Below are 19,987 nucleotides of genomic sequence, written 5' to 3'. Positions count from 1 at the left end.
GAGAGGATGGCTATGGCCATGGAGGAGCTTAGTCACCAGGGTATGGAAAACATGGTCATTGTTCAGAATAGAATGACATCTCTTGAGGAGTGATGGGCATCTATTGAACAGAGAAACCAGACCTTCATGGAAGTCCTTCTGAGTAGGACTGCCATTGCAGATACGGGTCCCCATGGCCCCCCGATGTGCAGCAAGGTGCTCTCCAACCACATGCAGGTGCGGAGGGGGAGCTGACCCATGAGAGGGAGGTTGGCAGACCTCAAGGAAGTGGGGGTTCCTCTCCAAGCGCTCACACTTCCATGCCACTGCAGAGCCCTCGGTCAGAGCCCCACCGGAGTACACACCCAAGTGAGATAGATGTCTCAACCACTGCACAGCCGCAGGAACAGTAGACTGTTGACGAGCCCTCACAGGCTCGCCACCCCAGAGGACGCCTGCCAAAGGTGTCGAGACAGGAGCAGCAGGAAAGTGAGCAAGGGGCCTCCACATCTGCTGAAGCCACAGGGGAATCACTACGTAGGATCACGCGTAAGAGGAAGATAAAGCACAAGTAGTCACAAGGGTAGTCACTTGCGTGAAATTTGATGTATTGTTAGAAAAAGCCATCAGATTAATAAGGTTAATAAAAAATCTGATGGCTGCTGCTGTAGTTGTGGCATGTGTCATTTCGCGAATGGGACTTTCACATTGAGTGCTTAGGATTACTTGCAATTGTCAGTATGCTGGTCAAATAGCTAGGAATCCGCAGGGTCTTGGCCATTGTCGATGCTCAGGTAAGAAGCTGCGAGGCAAAAGTGTTTGATTGACTAGGCTAAGCAAATCTGGCCAGGATGAGTGCGTTCCTTGCATCCCGGGCAGCAATGTTCTCGCGTAATGCTGCCGCTGGTTGATGGGCCTCTGCAGGATGTTCGTTTTCGCCCTCCTCCTCCTCCTCATTTGAGGAGGATATGTGAGGAGCCACGACGCTGTGCCATGTTGTGAAGTGCACAGCAAACCATGACAATTCTGGAGACCCTGGCTGCTGAGTACTGCAGGGCTCCACCTGATCTATCCAGGCATCTGAAGCGCATCTTCAGCAAACCGATGGTTTGTTCGATAATGGATCTGGTGGAAATGTGGCTGGAGTAGTCGCGCTCCTCAGCTTCGTTGGCTGGCCTCCTCAACGGTGTCATCAGCCACGTCCTCAGGGGATAGCCCTTGTCTCCAAGTAGCCATCCGTTAAGTTGGTCTGGCGGACTGAATAGTGGAGGCACACTAGACTGGCGCAGTATGAAGGAATCATGGCAACTGCCAGGGTACATGGCGCAAACATGCAAAATCTCCTTCTTGTGGTCACACACCAGCTGAACGTTGAGGGAGTGGAAGCCCTTGTGGTTGACAAAAATACCTGGATTGCGATGGGGTGCCCTAAGGGCCACATGTGTGCAGTCAACGAAGCCCTGCACCCTTGGAAAGCCTGCCAGATGAGCTAATCCAACCGCTCGCGCCGTGACACTTGCTCGATCCTTGGTGAAATGGATGTGATTGTGCGCGAGGGCAAAGAGGGCATCGGTTACCTGCGTGATGCAAGTGTGTGCGGCCACCTGGGAGATGCCGCTGATGTCTGCTGCTGATCCCTGGAATGAGCCTGAGGCAAAAAAGTTGAGTGCGGTGGTGACTTTGACGGCCACTGGTAATGCTTGTCCACCTGGTCCTCTGGGCAGCAGGTCTCGCTGTAGCATTGCGCAGATGTCAGTCACTACCTCTCGCGAAAGTCTGAGCCGCCTTTGGCACTGCTGCTCAGACATGTTGAGATAGGTGACCCTGCGTCTGTAGATGCTGTTTGGGGGGTATCTCCTGCGCCGACGGGCTTCCAGGCACTCGCCCCTTCTGGCCTGTGTAGCCTCAGGTGGGTGAGCAGCAGCCTGGCGCTCCTGCTGCTGCTGTTGTCGGTGCTGCTGTTGTTCCTGGTTCTGCTGCTGCCGCGGCTGGTGCTCGGGCTCCTCTAATGCCCAGATGGGAAGGAAATAAATGGCTCCCATGCTTCTGGTATATGCCTCCGTTGAGGAAGCGCTGAGTGAAGGTGGCGAGAGGGGTTTCCCAGGAGGCCACACTGGAGATGGGTGTGAGGCTCCAGCCTTCCACAGGTGTGGTTAAGCCTTGTAAAAGTTGCCCCAGACCTGAGACCACTAAGTCCTATCACCTGCAAATGATGGCTGATCAAATCTCTTTAATGGTTGACCTGCAGTTGATAGTCAGCAATCCAATAGTGCTCGCGCCAGGTTTCACATTTGTGATTCCCACCAGGCGTGTTTTATGTGGGAAAAGGGTTAAAGTTGCAAGGGCCTGTTAAAATAGGATTATAGAGGCCATTTAGTGGTAATTAAGGGCCTTAAAGACCAGTCCCGCCTGTTGGATGCGGGACGGAGTCTGGACCATCAGACACGCCTGAGTTAAAATTGCTCGGAGTCAGGAACCAGGCGGGGGGGGGGGGGGGGTCCCGCCCGCCCGCCCGCCAGTTTCTACGCCTCCAAGCCCGACTTCACGGCTCAATGAAAATCGAGCCCAATGTACACGTATGTGGTGTCTTTAATGCAGCAAAATATCCTAAGGTGCTTTACAGGGGTGAATTTGTACATCAAGCAGTAACTGAAGAATTGAGGAAAGTGCCTAAAAGTGAGATCGAAGATGTGGATTGTGTAGAAACTTTTGACGGTGACGAGAAATGAAGCAAAGTGAGTAGTTATGAAAGAGAATTCCATAGAGCAAGGCCAAGGTGGCTGAAGGCTCTGTCGCCAGTGATTGAGCGGAAGGAGGGCAGAATCCACAGTAGTTTAGACCGAGAACAGTAAAGAACAGCAAGTTGGGAAGTAGGGCTGAAGGCTGGGATTAGGCTGTTTGGGAATCGGTTCATATTTAGTTCTGATTTTCTTTTAACCAAAATTAGGCTCAAATATTTTATTATTTACATTTCTATTTATATCCAATAGGATAATGAATTTTTATTTTAATCACTGCAGTGAATGTGTATGTTTTCTCCATTTTTGCAGAAGACTGCACTGTTAAGATTAGAGAATGAATATCTTAAAAAGGAAGAAGACGCACTTGAAAGGAAGTACAGTGAAGAATTGAAAGCAGCTGAAGAGCTAACTGCTGAGAAGTAAAAATAAATCCTGTTACATAAAATATTCTTGGGCAATTTATTATAAAATGATACAGATGCTTGTGCACAATTAGCCAATGCTGAAAGTAATTTTATCATTGATACTGTATTTAATTGAATTTAGGGATATATATGTGTAATATAGGAAAGAAGGAGCTCGGTACTGTAAACATCACACTGCATTACAGATGCAAAACAGTGTTAAATTTCTGGGTGTTTCTGTGCTGCAGCCTAAAACTGATGAGCACGTTCCAATCTTCAAAGGAAGAGGAGAGTGGAGGGGGAGAGGAAGGAAAGCAGTAGGGGAGGGGGAGTGTGGGTGGGTGAAAGGGGGAGAGAGGGAGGTTAGGGGACAGATGACAGGTTGGAGAGGGGAGAGGTAGGAATAGCAGGGCAGGAGAAGAGGGGGAAGGGAAAGGTTGGGGTGGGAAGGTGGAGAGGGAGGGGAAGGAGAGGGGGAAAGCATAGGGAGGGATGGGGAGAGGAATGACAGAATGGAGAGGGAACATAAGGAGTAGGGTGAGCATGAGGGTAGCGGAGAGATGCAGGAGGAATGAGTGAAATGGACGGAGAGGGGACAAATGGAAGGGTGAGGAATGGGTGTTTGGAGAGGACAAGAGGGAAGGGAGAGGAGATGTGGGGAGGGGAGTGTGGGGATAAGGGGGTGGGGTTGAGTAGGCAGGAGAAGAGGGTGGGTGGATGAGAGGAGGAGGGGGGAGAAGGAAAGATGATGGTCAACATTTGTCTCAGTCATAAGGTGTCAGGAAAAATCCAAATGTTGCCACAGCTATTTACATTGTTTCCCCAGGATTTCTACCCAATCTCCGTCTGAAGTTAACAGTAGGAGATTGCTAGAATTTCCATGGATATTCAGGGCCAGCGTACTTTATTTTGTTCTTTAGCTAACTTTAGAACTGCTTTTTACTTAAATCAGAATCTACAGCTCTAATCTAGTGCATACATGTTTAATACTGAATATATGAGAAAACTGCTTTCCTGGGCACAATAAAGGAGAAAGCATCAATTAATTACTTCATAATTTATTCTTCCTTCATTGCTATAACAAGTCATAGGAACTTTGCTCTGCATAACACACAGCCTGTATTTCTTCTTGACTCACATTAGTTTTATACAATTAAATCCTTAAATGGAGGATGCAAGTTATTTACTTGTTCAGTCTTTACAGCATGTAAATACTGTTAGCTTTATTGTTGCTTAAATAATTATTGAAGTTGCTTAAATAATTATTGAAGTATGATACTTGTGTATTTTGTTTTCAATAGGGATAAAATTACTGATGAATTAAATACCCTCATTGAAAATTTGAGAAGAAAAAGTGAAATTTTACACAAACAATCCTTACAGGTTGGGTCTTTTAATGTATTAAAATAATTATTTTGGTAGTATCAACAATATTGCGTGCTTCTGAGATTAAAAGAAAAACGTGAATACTATAATTCTGAAATAACAACAATAAGTGCCTGGAAATACACAGTTCCATCAGCATTTGAAACAGAAAAGACAGTTTAATGTTTCAGGTGGAGACTCTTTCTCAGAACCGTTCTACCCAAAATGTTAATTTTTTTCTCTCATTTGTTGACAGACCTGTTACATATTTCCAACATTTTATGTTTGTGTTTAATTTATATAACTTTGTTTTGGAATTTAGTTTGTCAATGATGTCCATTTGATATAGTATTAATATACTTTATTTTTATTCACTTATGGGATCTGGGCATCACTGGCAAGGCCAGCATTTATTGCCCATCCCTAGTTGCCCTTGAGAAGGTGGTGGTGAGCCGCCGCCTTGAACCGCTGCAGTCCGTGTGGTGAAGGTACTCCCACAGTGCTGTTAGGGAGGGAATTCCAGGATTTTGACCCAACGACGATGAAGGATCAGCGATATACTTCTAAGTCAGGATGGTGTGTGACTTGGAGGGCAACTTGGAGGTGATGGTGTTCCCATGCACCTGCTGCCCTTGTCCTTCTAGGTGGAAGAGGTCGTGGGTTTGGGAGGTGCTGCCGAAGAAGCCTTGGCGAGTTGCTGCAGTGCATCTTGTAGATGGTACACACTGCAGCCATGGTACGCCGGTAATGGAGGGAGCGAATGTTTAAGGTAGTGGATGGGGTGCCAATTAAACGGGCTGCTTTGTCCTGGATGGTGTTGAGCTTCTTGAGTGTTGTTGCAGCTGCACTCATCCAGGCAAGTGGAGAGTATTCCATCACACTCCTGACTTGTGCCTTGTAGATGGTGGAAAGGCTTTGGGGAGTCAGGAGGTGAGACACTCGCCGCAGAATACCCAGCCTCTGACCTGCTCTTGTTGCCACTGTATTTATGTGGCTGGTCCAGTTAAGTTTCTGGTCAATGGTCAATACTAACCTTTGAGATCTGGGTTCAATCTAGTTGAAGCATAGAATTATAATACAAAATTTATTTGGCCAATTTCAAACTGAAACACAGAAGGAAGATTAAAAAAGGAAGAACAGCAAATGAACAAAAGTTAAATAAAACTTGAATAGATAAGAAACCTGTGTTGCCTGTATTATATGGGGTGGATAATATTTGGTCAGGTCCTTCTTAAATACTGCCTGATTTTCCTATGATTTTTCCTCCTCCATGATATAGGCATATAAGGGTATGTTCCTAAGGGAATGCCATACCTTTTCCTGAGAAGCCGTCACCACAGGTATGGGGCTGAAAATCTCCCAGTGATCTCACATTGACAGAAGCAGTGAGAATCAGTTCTAGGCCTATGTAGGCAAAATGCCAGAAAGCACTGCAAATTGCCATTCTCCGATGCAGAAATTGCTACTGAAACTCTCTACACCCTTCAGACTCAGACATTTCATTTCTGTCTGTCTTAGCTGATATGGCAACGCTGCACCTTATAATTCTCTAACGTACCCCCGAATGCTTTGCAAATGTAAAAGCAAAAAACTAGGAGCCACAGTGCCACTTGCCTTCGGTATATTTAAATGAGCTCACTGGGGATTCAGTGGGCAGATCGTGGGAAGAGCGAGAAAGTGCAAACAAATTTGGAGCAATCGATTTATGAGGTGGAACATTTTTCAAATTAAATGCTTGAATCATGCCAAAAATGATGTGCATATTCTAGTCCCATATAGCCATTCAAAATATTGTGGTGGTTGGAGCTCAAACATCACAGCCCCAGGACATCACTGCAGGAGTTCCTCAGGGCAGTGTCCTAGGCCCAACCATCTTCAGCTGCTTCATCAATGACCTTCCCTCCAACATAAGGTCAGAAATGGGGATGTTCATTGATGACTGCACAGTGTTCAGTGCCATTCGCAACCCCTCAGATAATGAAACAGTCCATGCCCGCATGCAACAAGACCTGGATGACATTCAGGCTTGGGCTGATAAATGGCAGGTAACATTCGCGCCACACAAGTGCCAGGCAATGACTATCTCCAACAAATGAAAGCCTAACCACCACCCATTCAACAACATTACCATCTCCGAATCCCCCACCATCAACATCCTGGGGGTCACTGTTGACCAGAAGCTTAACTGGACCAGCCACATACATACTGTGGCAACAAGAGCAGGTCAGAGGCTGGGTATTCTGCGGCGAGTGTCTCACCTCCTGACTCCCCAAAGCCTTTCCACCATCTACAAGGCACAAGTCAGTAGTGTGATGGAATACTCTCCAATTGCCTGGATGAGTGCAGCTCCAACAACACTCAAGAAGCTTGACACCATCCAGGACAAAGCAGCCCGCTTGATAGGTATTAAATCCGTGTGTTAATGGAGACACGGAATGCAGGAGTTGGTTTAACAAGTCTTTACTGAATGGAGACAATCGGGAACTGAAACTACAGAAGGCTGCTAGCGCCTTTTTATACAGGGGTCATCACTGCCGGTACTGCAGTCTGAGACCAGTTATTCTCTTAAAGGTACACATACACAACAATTCCTCCCCTTTTAGATAAACAGTACATAACATTCATTTAACAACTAAATGATAACTAATTACAATCACAATTACGGTTGCTAGATACATTGGTTGAGGTTAAGCAATTATAAGTTCAGTCTTTGAGGAGGCTTCCTGATTCTGTCTGGATAACGCCTCTTTGGGGTATCAGGTTCTTCTGGCAAGGTTGAGTCGGGATCAATGTCGTTGTTTGGTTCATCTGCTTCCAATATCACCGATTCTGCGGTAGATGCAATTGGTACGTCGGTTTCATCGCCAGGTGTATCAGATTGTGGTGTGGAGTTGACGTTTTCCCGTGACTCTAGAATCTGGTCCGCATGGCGTCTTACAATGCTCTTTCCAACGTCCACGGTATACATGAGAGGTCCTTGCCATGTACAAATCGTTCCTGGCTGCCATTTCTCTGTGCGGTAGTCCCGAGCCAAAACTGGTTGACCTATCATAAAACTCCTGGTCGGTCTTTCATTCATATTCTGAAACTGCCTGTTCTCCACATCTCTTCTGATGTTCGGCTTAACCAAATCCAAGCGGCATCGTAGTCTTTGATTGAAGAACGTCATGGCAGGAGTTTGGTTGGTAACCGCATGTGTCGCATTCCGGTAGGCAAACAAGAAGTTGTCCACCTTGTGTTGTAGGGGTATATCTTCATTACACATTGTCTTGATAGCCTTCTTGAATGTTTGAACAAACCTCTCGGCCAATCCATTAGTGGCAGGATGATATGGGGCAGATGTGTAATGCTTAACACCATTGTTCTTTAAGAACCTCCGGAACTCTTCAGACACAAACTGTGGTCCATTGTCAGAGCAAATCTGTTTAGGCAGCCCATTCCTGGCGAATATGGTTCGTAAGACTGTAATTGTTTTTTCTGTGGTGGTTGAGGACATTTTTATTACCTCTGGCCACTTTGAATGTGCATCCACCGCAATTAAAAACATCAAGTCCATGATGGGACCAGCAAAATCAATGTGCACCCTTTGCCATGGAGATGAGGGCCACTCCCATGGATGTAGAGGGGCTTGTGGTGGGGCGTTTTGGACCTTCTGGCATCCTGTACAGCTCTTGGTCATCTCTTCGATTTCTCTATCGATTCCCGGCCACCACACAAACGCTCTAGCTAAGCTCTTCATTTTTACCCCTCCCAGATGGCCCTCATGAAGCTCATTGAGCACTCTATCCTTCAATTTGGGTGGAATTACTACTCTGGATCCACACATCAAGGTTCCTCTGCACACTGACAGCTGTTCTCTTCTCGGCGAGAATGCTGGCAGCAGTGGTTCGCCATGTGCTGGCCATCCCTTCACCGTTAAATCATAGACCCGGGATAGTGTCGGGTCATTTCGTGTTTCCTTTTCTATGTTTGCATTCGTCACAGGGAGACATTCGACTATGGTCGAGTGGAATATCTCCATTGGATCCACTGCAAGTTCTTCTTCCACCGTCAGCAACGGTAGGCGCGACAATCCATCAGCATTTCCATGCTGTTTAGTTCCTTTGTACTCAATGTCATATTGGTGTGCCCCTAGGAAAAGGGACCACCTCTGTAGCCGTTGTGCTGTCATTATCGGTACGCCCTTCTGAGGATTGAAAATGGAGACAAGAAGTTGATGATCAGTTATTAGAGTAAATTTTTGACCGTGCAGGTAGTGATTGAACTTCTTCACCCCCCACACTAGGCTGAGGGCCTCTCTCTCAATCTGGGCGTAGTTACGCTCGGCTGAAGTTAACGAGCGTGACGCAAAAGCTATTGGCCTCTCAGAACCATCAAGGAATTTATGTGACAGTACCGCCCCAATGCCGTAGGGAGACGCATCACACGCCAGTCTTATCGGTAGTGATGGGTTGTAGTGAGCCAATACTTCTCTTGAAGTGATTAGGTCCTTACTCTTCTGAAAGGCCCGCTTACATTCATCGCTCCATTTCCATGCTACTCCCATTCGTAGTAGGGCGTTCAGTGGATGCAGAATTGTGGACAAATTCGGCAAAAACTTATGGTAGTAATTCACCAATCCGAGGAATGACCTCAGTTGCGACACATTTTCAGGCGCTGGAGCCTTAACTACCGCTTCAATTTTGTCAGGGGACTTATGCAACCCCTCTTCATCACTCACGTGACCACAATACGACATCTGTTTCTTAAAAAACTCGCACTTGGGGCAATTGGCTCGTAGCCCATGTTCACGTAGCCTAGTGAGCACCTGCTCTAGGTTGGCAAGGTGTTCACTGTCATCTTCACCTGTCACCAGGATGTCGTCCAAGTAACACTGAGTCCTCGGAATCCCTTGCAGGACTTGTTCCATCGCTCTTTGCCATATCGCCGGAGCTGATGCTACTCCGAATACCAGTCGATTATACTGGTAAAGACCTTTGTGAGTGTTTATCGTGAGATACTTCCTAGAGGATTCTTCAACCTCCATCTGCAAATATGCTTGTGCGAGGTCAATTTTTGTAAAACGCTTCCCTCCAGATAGTGAGACGAAGATATCTTCTATCCTTGGAAGAGGATATTGTACTGTGTGAAAGACTGGGTTCACTGTCACCTTGAAGTCCCCACAGATGCGAACCTTCCTTGGCTCCTCAGACTTATTGTTTAACGTTTTCTTCATGACAGGAACGATGGGTGTCGCCCACTCGCTCCAGTCTACCTTAGATAACATGCCTGCATTCTCCAGATTCTCCAGCTCTGCCTCAACGGCTGGGTGAATTGCATATGGTACCGGTCTTGCTTTGAAAAACTTGGAATTGCATTCTCCTCTATTTTTATCAAGGCGGTTACGCCTTTAAGAGTGCCCAGTTCTTGTTGAAATACCTCTTTGGCGTCAGCTAAGATTGTTGACAATCATCCAGGAGTGACGTCGTCATCCTTTTTACCAGCCACAGTCAGTGCCTGAATGGAGTGCCAGTCTAAACTTATCTTTCTGATCCATTCACGTCCCAATAACGGTGGTCCACCATCTTGCAGAATGTAGAGATACAATTTCCGTATTTTCTTGCCGTTGTATTCGACAGGCACCCTTATTTTTCCTCTGGGGTATACTTTTTGCCTCGTATACGTCCTCAAGACAATGGATGTCTCTCTCAAGGGTATGTGTGAGAATAGCCGCTCGTAGTCTCGTCGATTCATGACGGTTAGAGCTGATCCTGTATCCAATTCCATTTTGACTTGGGACCCTGCTATCGTGAGGGTGACCCACATGGTTCGGTGATCCTCTTTTGCGATTACGTTGTGAAGTTTGAGACAGTTTAGTCTCTTGTTCCCAGATTCACTATCGCTCATCTGGTCTTCGGAACTACTGTCCGTCATCTTTTGTACTTTCCTGTACGGTTCCTTCATAGCCTTTTTATTGTCGTGGTCTTCATCTCAGACCTGCAAACTCGTGCAGTGTGTCCCATCTTTCCGCATTGCCTGCATATTTTGTCCTTGGACCAGCAGTCCTTCTGGTCATGGTTTGTTCTGCCGCAGCGATAACATTTTGAAAATCCCCGTGTCATTTCGTGGGTGCCGTATTCCTGTGGCTTTTGTTGTATTTCCGCAGCTCCCCTTGCTGCTGCTTCGTACGATACTGCCACGCTGAAAGCCTTATCTAATGTCAGCTCTTTCTCTGAGAGTAACCTCTTTTGGGTTCCTTCACTCAGGAGTCCACAGACAAATTTGTCCCGTAAGGTATCTGCCAGTCCTGCTCCGAACTGGCAGTGCTTTGATAGCTTGCGTAGTTCCGTAAGGTAATCAGCATTGCTCTCATTTTTATGCTGATTTCTCCTGTGGAATTTAAATCTTTCTGCTATCAGCAGCAGTGTAGGATTTAGGTGTCCCTGTAGGATAGCAACAATTTCGTTAAAACTCTTCGCCTTCGGTTTGGCTGGAGTAATCAGGTCCCGCAATAGGCCATACGTTCTTGCGCCCATTAAATTTAGCAATACCGATGCCTTTTTCTCCTCGGCTATTTCGTTTGCCTCGCAATATACCTCGACTCTTTCCACATACGTGGTCCAGTCTTCTATTGCATTATCGAAGGCAGTGATATCGCCAGTCTTTGGCATCTTGAAAATCTAAGATGGCGTCTCCCGCACTTTTCCTTCGTCCCCGATGGATCAAAATGGCGCCTCCCGCGCTTTTCCTTCTTCCCCGCCGAGTTAAGATGGCGTCTCCCGCGCTTTCCCGCCGCTGCCGCTGCTGTCAACGCCGCTCTCCGCGGTATTTTTATTTTTAACCGTTCCCGTCGTGGAGCGGACCCTCTTGGACACTTCCCTCCCTCTTCTTAGGTCCAAACGCTGCCCGGCTGCGAAGCACCGGCCGCGCCCTGTGTGCTCCACCCTCTCTCTCTCTCTTTGCTTCCCGACTCGCTGCCCGGCCCCGTTGCAGAGCCACCCGATCGAGCTCTAGCCCGCCGCAGCCTAGGAAGGATCAGTGCACTACCTGCCACAAGCCCGATTGGCTGGGAAACCACAGACTGGAGACCAAGCCTGGTTCTCGACAGTCTCTCCTGCACTTTTCAAGTCGATGATTTGGAGGCGGTTGCCCATGGTCGACGCCCGTTTCTCGAGTTTCTGTGGATTTTTTTTTTTTTTCTCCTGGCTTCGACCGTCAATAACGTCGTCTGAGGTGCTGCCGAGTTGTAGGTAAGTTCGTTTCTTACTCGTCGCCAGTATTAAATCCGTGTGTTAATGGAGACACGGAATGCAGGAGTTGGTTTAACAAGTCTTTACTGAATGGAGACAATCGGGAACTGAAACTACAGAAGGCTGCTAGCGCCTTTTTATACAGGGGTGGTCACTGCCGGTACTGCAGTCTGAGACCAGTTATTCTCTTAAAGGTACACATACACAACAATAGGCACCCCATCGACCACCTTAAGCATTCACTCGCTCCACCACCGGCGTACCATGTCTACAGTGTGTACCATCTACAAGATGCACTGCAGCAACTCGCCAAGGCTTCTTCGGCAGCACCACCCAAACCCGCGACCTCTTCCACCTAGAAGGACAAGGGCAGCAGGCGCATGGGAACACCACCACCTTCAAGTTCCCCTCCAAGTCACACACCATCCTGACTTGGAAGTGTATCGCCATTCCTTCATCGTCGCTGGGTCAAAATCCTGGAACTCGCTCCGTAACAGCACTGTGGGAGTACCCTCACCACACGGACTGCAGCGGTTCAAGAAGGCAGCTCACCACCAGCTTCTCAAGGGCAACTAGGGATGGGCAATAAATGCTGGCCTTGCCAGCGACGCCCAGATCCCATGAATTAATTATAAAAAAATGACTGATGCCTCATACAAATTTCAGATAGCTGCATAATGTGCTTATGAGTATTATAAATTTCATACAGTAAAAAATCACATCATATCTGCAAATTTCTTTCCTCAATAGAATAGCTTCTGATGATAGGTCAAATGTGATGGATTTTTTTTCCTAGTAGTTTCACAGCTTTACATCAGATAGAGATTTCTTTTGAAAAGCTTCATCAAAGGGATCTGAATTGTGCTGACCTTTAAATGATCTGGATTACCATAGTCATTTGTGAAAGGTCTTGGCATACTTCAGAGCAGAAAAGCCAGAAGGGATTAAACACCCTGTCCTTCAGAAAACATGAAAGGATAGAGTCCAGTGTTGGTGATCAAATGGATTGACTTTCTTTCCCTCTCGGATGTTAAGTCACATGGTCTACAGAAGCACTCTACTTTCTGCTCATAGACGCATTCTGATATATTCAAAAATTATTTTTGCTGTGTTATATATATATATATTCTTTAAATGATACATTTCAAATATGCTCAGTGGACTCCAAAAGGAGTTGGGCAGTTTTATTTTTAGGAAATTCCTCTCCCTTGGGGCTTGGAATGTCACACTATCTGTGCAGGCAGGGGAGGAATTTGCGACAGAACCCAGTTATGTCAACTCTTCACCTCTTTTCTCGATGTAACAAAATTCCACAAGAAGTGGAGATGGGCGCTCCTTACAACCGATGTCAATGAGAGAGGCAGAGCTGATGAGCTCATATCATCAGCCCAAATTCCACCAGTCCTACCTCAGTTGTCCCTGATGAAATGTATGTTTGCATGCAGCAGTTTTTAAAATATTACTGGGCCCCATGTGATCCTGGTGGAAGTGCGGCCCAGCTCTGTGAAGCCAGAAGAGCAATTTCTAGCCTGGGAACTTTTCATTTAACAAATCACAGTCAAAAAAACCTATGTCTTGCACTGCACTTTAGAGCACTAGTGTACCACACCCAGACTGAGACACTGCATAATTAATGTATTTTTTTTAAATGAGCTCAGTAACTGCTGGAACTCTTGTTCCATTTGAGGCAAGAATTCCAGCAACTTTTTGTTATTATGCTTTAATATTTTTTACAGATTGTGATGACCAGAAAACTATGAAATAGTATTTATGGTGGTTAAAAAGCCAAAATTTATAGCATTCAAAGTCAATAAGTATCCAAATGAGAATTTTGAGTGTAACTCATCTTCGAAACTAAGGCTCTGCTTGCACTGTTCAAATCTCCAGCAAGATCAACTCACTTCTTAATTTATTTTGTTCACCAAATTTCTGCCTTCCTCTCCTGAAGATGTTGGTTCTTTATTGGGGTACAGTTCTACAGCTGCTGACTACGCCCAAACACGTTGCCCAAGTGTTCATTGCTTATATGTTAGCCCTAACTGGGAGTATTAATGGGCCATTTGACAACGACCACACATGAAATTCCAGCAACGGTCACTGGATAGCGATATGAAGTGGAATTCTGCCAATTCCCACCAGTTTCTGCACCGCCCCCGCCCCCCCCCCCCACGCCAACCCCAAACCCGGCCACTTAACCTGGGGCATTGAGATCCATTGTAGTGCCCTACATAGTTTGTATACCTCAGCTACTCACTGGATACATTCGCTGAATCATAACCAAATTACAAAATATTAAATACTGTTTTTGCAATGGGAATAAAATGTATCTGTGCCTGTATAAGTGGTACTAGTTCAAATTTAGAACTTTTGCAAAGGACAAAGTTCACCGCACTATTTTTTTCTTATTCATTTGAAGCTTGAGCAAGTATTTTGATTATTATTGAAGAAGAAAATTATGCACTAGAAATTGGTTTGCCCCCGAAAACGGGCGCAGGGATTGCGATGCACGATCAACCAGCCCCCGTTCAGAGGAATGTAGGCAGCACGCGAACTTCGTTCTGCCTGATCATTCCCATGATTATGGCATTTAGCTCAGTGGTGAACATGCTGCTGAGTGGCTGAAAGCTCAGCAAGGGCCCCAAGTTTGTGCGCCACTTAAAGCCAACTTGCACTACTGAAAGGCAGTCTGCACCTTTTAAAGGGGAAGTGCATTCTGCCTGCAGCAGCTCATTGAACTGGCTGGGGAAGACAGTGAAGCACAATTAATGATGGCACAAGAGGGGAGACAGCGTGTACCAAAGTTCTCGGATGCAGCACTGGAGGCCTTGGTGCAGGAGGTGGATAAGAGGAGAGAGGTGCTGTTTCCACAAGAGGCCAGGAGGCCCTCCAGGCAACAGCATAGAGTACAATGGGAGCAGATAGCCGCTGTGTTGAATGCCAGCAATGTAGCTCCGAGGACATGGATGCAGTGCAGGAAGAAATTTAATGACCTCACACGAGTGGTCAAGGTCAGTGAATTCATCTTCAAATGTTATATCCCACAAACTGCAACACTAGCCTCACACACTGCTCGCTCAATGCACCACACCTCCATCACTCACCTACCAACAATCTCTACTAAATACGACTCATACCTCACAGTCATAGCTTCACCTCACCTTCGCACACTTACCACTGCTACAAGCCTCACACCTACATCTCACAGCTTGCACACACTGGCAGCTATTCAACCGTGGCAGGCATATCACCCAAACATATTGCATCACTTTCACTGATACACTTCCTTTTCCCTTGCAGGAAAAGGTGGCTTATAACCGACACCAGCTGCATCTAACCAGCGGGGGACGAGCGCACCTGCATAACATCACCCCCATGGAGGAGACGGTGCTGACCATTCTTGGGAGGGGCATCGCTGAGCCCATGCCGGGGCTGAAAGAATACAAGATGCCGGTATCCTCCTACATTATCCTCTTTCTCACATCCCACTTCCCCCTCATCCCACAATCTCTTCTGATTTACAAGTTGCACTTGGTGTAAGCATGCACCTCTTGCTTCCCCCCCCCTCCACAGCTCCTCTCACCACAACCCTACCCTTGTGCCTTTCTCATTTCAGAGACCCAAGAAATCCAACCTACCTAGCCAGTGGGTCAACAAGAAGTGGAAGAGGAGAGTGAAGAAGAAGAAACACCATCACTCGATCTGAATGTCTCAGCCACTAACTCAGATACTGGCACTGCGTGTAGTTTAGAGGGTAGCTTAGAGGCGGGATCTGCACGTGGTGAGTCACCGGGCACAAATGGGCTGCAGCCACGGCAGGGGGAAAGGGTAGCACAGGTGCCAGCTTCCCGGAGGGCGAGGTCGCACACGAGTTCTGCTGCAGAGGACTCAGATGGGGCGGCCTACAGAAGAATGCTGATGGGTATGCACAATGAAATGCTTGATGCATTGACAAGCCCACCAGAAAGCCTGAGTGCAATATCAAGGAGCATGGAGGAGTCAGGCACCAACCTTGCACAGGGCTTTGCGCAGAGCTTGGAGCTCACGATTTCCAGCTTGGAAGGGGTGGGTAGATCTATTAATGCATTTGTGGACCCAACCATGATGCATCATCTGATGGGCAATGTCTCAGCTTCCATTGGAGCACAAGCAGAAGTCACCCAACATCTGAGTGCTGCCACGCAAGCTCAGACTCCTGCCTTCATGGCTGCATTTACCAGTGTGGAAAGGGGCTTGCAGAGTGCCACAGCTATCCAGCATTCTGTCCTTCAACAGAAGGCTAGGAATGCTGAGGCGCCGCCCCGGGGGAGTGGGAGTTGCTTTGTGGAGCAAGAACCTGCTGTCCTCTCAGGATGACAGCATTCGTCCTCCCACCACTGCCACTCTGCCAGTGCCCTGTCAGCCAGCCAGCCCAGACTGTGGCCGCCCATGCCGAGGTGGCGGAGTCCGCAGCTGGGCCTTCTAGGCCCAGAGGTGCTCGAGATCGTCCTACAGTCTTCCCCACTGAAAGTCAGCAGCCTTCCACCAGCCATGCTGCAGCCACTGGTGTAGCCCTTTGTAGGAGCATTAGGACAGGCAAAGGCACATGCAAGACAGGCTAGGAGAATGCACAAGGGTGATTAGTTGACTTTGTTATGTAATATTGGATGGATTGATGTATAAAGTTGGATTGGAATGTTTCTTTTGTGGTGGCTTTTATTTCAGCATTGTGGCCAAGAGGAGGCTGTGATGGTCAGTAACAGAGGGAGGGTAAGGTGTGGGACTATTGCTGAATGGGGAATTGGGGTTGATCACTGGTACCGCGGCCGGATGAGTTGATCATGGACAGCCCAGGCAGAAAGGGGCTGTTTGGGTTGCCTTCTCCCTTCCTCTTCCTCCTCCTCTTCCACTTCCTCATGATGGCGAGGTTGTGGAGCATGCAGCAGACCACGATGAATCTTGAGACGCGTTATGGTGAGTACTGCACGGCTCCTCCAGTGCGGTCGAGGCAGCAGAAATGTTTCCTCTAAGCCAATGGTCTGCTCTATCAGATTCCATGTGATCATATGGCGCTCATTGTATGCATGCTGCCCACGTGTGGTTGGGTTGCGAAGCGGAGCTATGAGCCAGGTGGTCAGTGGATAGCCCTTGTCGCACAGCAACCACCCTCTTGTTTGTCTTGGTGGCTCAAAGACTGGGGGAACAGCGGACTGGCATGGAATAAAAGCATCATAACTCGGCATTTAGATGCGGCGCCCACAAAGCCACATGCATGCAGTTGATGGCGCCATGCACCATGGGGAAGCCCGCTATCCTGGCAAAGCCACATGCACGCTCCGCCTGCTTCTCTCTGGTCTTGGAGAAGACAATGAAATCCCTCTCCTGGCATAAAAAACATTTGTCACCTCTCTTATGCAGCAGTGGACGGAGAACTGTGAGATGTTACAGATGTCGCGACGGAGCTAAATTTTTCGCCCATATGTCTTTTTAATAATGAATGCAAAACATTCTTTTAGGTGGAGATTTAATGGCAATAATGAAGAGGACGGCAATTTCAGAATATGGTATCAGGATATTTAAGCAAAAAAACCTGTCATTTTAAAACTGTATAATTTTGCCACTGTCTCTTTTTAACCTGGTGATGTTCCTTTGTTATTAGCCTGCCTAACAGTCTGCTGTTCTCTACAGGCTCAGAAGGACATAAATGATGCTCAAGTGTTAAATCAGGAACTTGTAGACAAACGTGAAACTCGCAATGTAGCATTTGAGAAAGCAAAAGAATATGAAACTGCAACAAGGAAAAATTTGCTTAATCTAACAGAACGGTGAGTTTATCTAGCATTATAATCCACGTTGCAATCTTGTATTTTACAAAAAAGTATTTGCTACAAATAGGGAAGACAAAACTGGTATATTCTATCTATACAAACTAGTTGACCTCCGTTAGCATTGCTCACAAAATAGAGACCTCCTGTACACTCAAAAAGTCACAATAGTCATACACAAAGAACACAAGAAACCCTACACAAAATAGCAGTGCCACCCACACAAAACAAACAGACTCTGTTGTACACAAATTGCCAGATCCTCTGACACAAAAAGCAAGATCCCGGTAAAGAATATTATATCAAGCTCCCAACCTAAAACATTCAAGCTATCCCCTTCTTCCCACCCCAATCCTTCTACCCCGCCTCGCTGCCATTCTTTTCTCCCCCTGTCTTCACTCTCAACGTTCTCTCTCTTCCTTCTACTCGCCTTCCAGGAGATAGAGAGTAGGGATGAAGAGTTTGTTCTTTGATTGTCAGGATATGACAAGTGGTGTTCCCTAGGAGTCTGTGCTGGGGTCTCAGCTTTTCACCATATATATTAATGACTTGGATGAAGAAATAGAGAGTTGTATATCTGGAAGTCCGGGTTTCTCCAAACGCTGTGGAGGTTTAACTCCAGGACATGTGTGGATTTTCTTTTTCCCCAAGTTCCCCGGCCAAAATCCAGCCTGATTGACAGCCTGGGCTGACTGTCGGATGGGGAAGGTTGTGGCACAAGGCCACAGCCGAGGAGCAGGTAGGTTCAGTGGTGGTGAAGACACTTACCTTATAGATCCAGCACTTCTCACCACCTTTTACCTGCCAGGTTTCCCGAGGCCAAGGAAACCCGGCCAACATGAGTCAAAAATATAAACCTTGTTAAAATGAAGGCACGCAGCCTCTTTAAAATATTTCAATGACCGACCCGTCTCCTGAGAGTGGATTGGTCAGCCACCCCTCATCCCACCTCTGTTAAAACTGGAAGTGGATGATTTGGGATCCTGTTTCAAACTTTTAACATTTTTACTTCCCACCTGACCCAAACCCACTCCTTTTTGGGGGTTAAAATTACCCCTGTACCTCTGGAGGTGGCAGATTCAAGGGATTTGCCATGAATGTGAGTTTGGAGTATTTATGTGATTATTGAAGTTGAGGGAGGAAAGGAGGGCAGAGAATTCAAAGGAGACAAAGCAGAGTGAAGTTGCTAAGCTGAGGTTTCTCAGTGCAGCAGCTGCGTGACAACAGACTTTCATCAAGGAAAGCATGAAAAAATGCATTGGAGGGCCTTCGAGGATGAGGATTTTGAAAGTGATGCAGAATTTGGCTCAAAAGTCATCCTACATAAACCAATTTAATTTAAAAAACACAGCCACAGCTCAGTAATCAGCATGAATAATATTATTGAACTCTCAGCTCACCACAGAGATGCCAAGGATTGAACGTGACATAGTTTAATGTACTGCTAGCTGCTTTATTTTAATTTTACATATGTAACAATGAAATTATCAGCATAATCATCACAAACCACCATAATTTGGTCTCAGAATTCTAATAACTCAACCGTAGCTAGGTTCATGCAGCATAACTCAATTACAATATAACGCATCCGTAACTAGGTTCATGCAGCGTAACTCAATTACAATATAACACAACCATAACTAGGTTCATGCAGCGTAACTCAATTACAATATAACACAACCATAACTAGGTTCATGCAGCGTAACTCAATTATAATATAACACAACCGTAACTAGGTTCATGCAGCATAACTCAATTATAATATAACACAACCGTAGCTAGGTTCATGCAGCATAACTCAATTATAATATAACACAACCGTAACTAGGTTCATGCAGCATAACTCAATTATAATATAACACAACCGTAGCTAGGTTCATGCAGCATAACTCAATTATAATATAACACAACCGTAACTAGGTTCATGCAGCATAACTCAATTATAATATAACACAACCGTAGCTAGGTTCATGCAGCATAACTCAATTATAATATAACACAACCGTAGCTAGGTTCATGCAGCATAACTCAATTACAATATAACACAACCATAACTAGGTTCACGCAGCGTAACTCAATTATAATATAACACAACCGTAGCTAGGTTCACGCAGCATAACTCAATTACAATATAACACAACCATAACTAGGTTCATGCAGCGTAACTCAATTATAATATAACACAACCGTAGCTAGGTTCACGCAGCGTAACTCAATTACAACATAGCACAATCATAGCTAGGTTCATGCAGCGTAACTCAATTACAATATAACAATCTTAGCTAGGTTCAAAAGATAATTACGGATGAGGAAGGCCACTTGCCCCAACTCAGTTCATCCATCGAGAAAGAAATTAAAGTGTCTCCATTGTGGTTATGTTTTCCTTCACAAGGGTCAGCCTTGGATCAATGGTACCACTTTTGCTTCTGTGTCAGAAAGTGTGAATTCAATGACATAGGCCCCGATTT

General features: G+C 46.3%; 1 protein-coding gene across 6 annotated transcripts in view; it reads left to right on the top strand.

The window, feature by feature from the left end:
• The window catches only part of ccdc175 (coiled-coil domain containing 175), a 138,415-nt gene that overhangs the window by 54,455 nt on the left and 63,973 nt on the right, over window positions 1–19,987 (top strand). For all 6 annotated transcript variants that reach the window (XM_086003297.1, XM_086003296.1, XM_086003294.1 and 3 more), the window contains 3 exons: window positions 3,030–3,139; window positions 4,426–4,507; window positions 17,383–17,519. In XM_086003297.1, coding sequence (XP_085859423.1) covers window positions 3,030–3,139; window positions 4,426–4,507; window positions 17,383–17,519 — 329 coding nt within the window. The remainder of the gene's footprint in view (window positions 1–3,029; window positions 3,140–4,425; window positions 4,508–17,382; window positions 17,520–19,987) is intronic.

Source organism: Somniosus microcephalus, chromosome 12 (genome assembly GCF_052327205.1).
Source record: "Somniosus microcephalus isolate GS21.2 chromosome 12, FLI_Smic_1.0, whole genome shotgun sequence".
Classification (NCBI taxonomy): Eukaryota; Metazoa; Chordata; class Chondrichthyes; order Squaliformes; family Somniosidae; genus Somniosus; species Somniosus microcephalus.
This window is presented reverse-complemented; position numbering and strand designations above follow the sequence as displayed.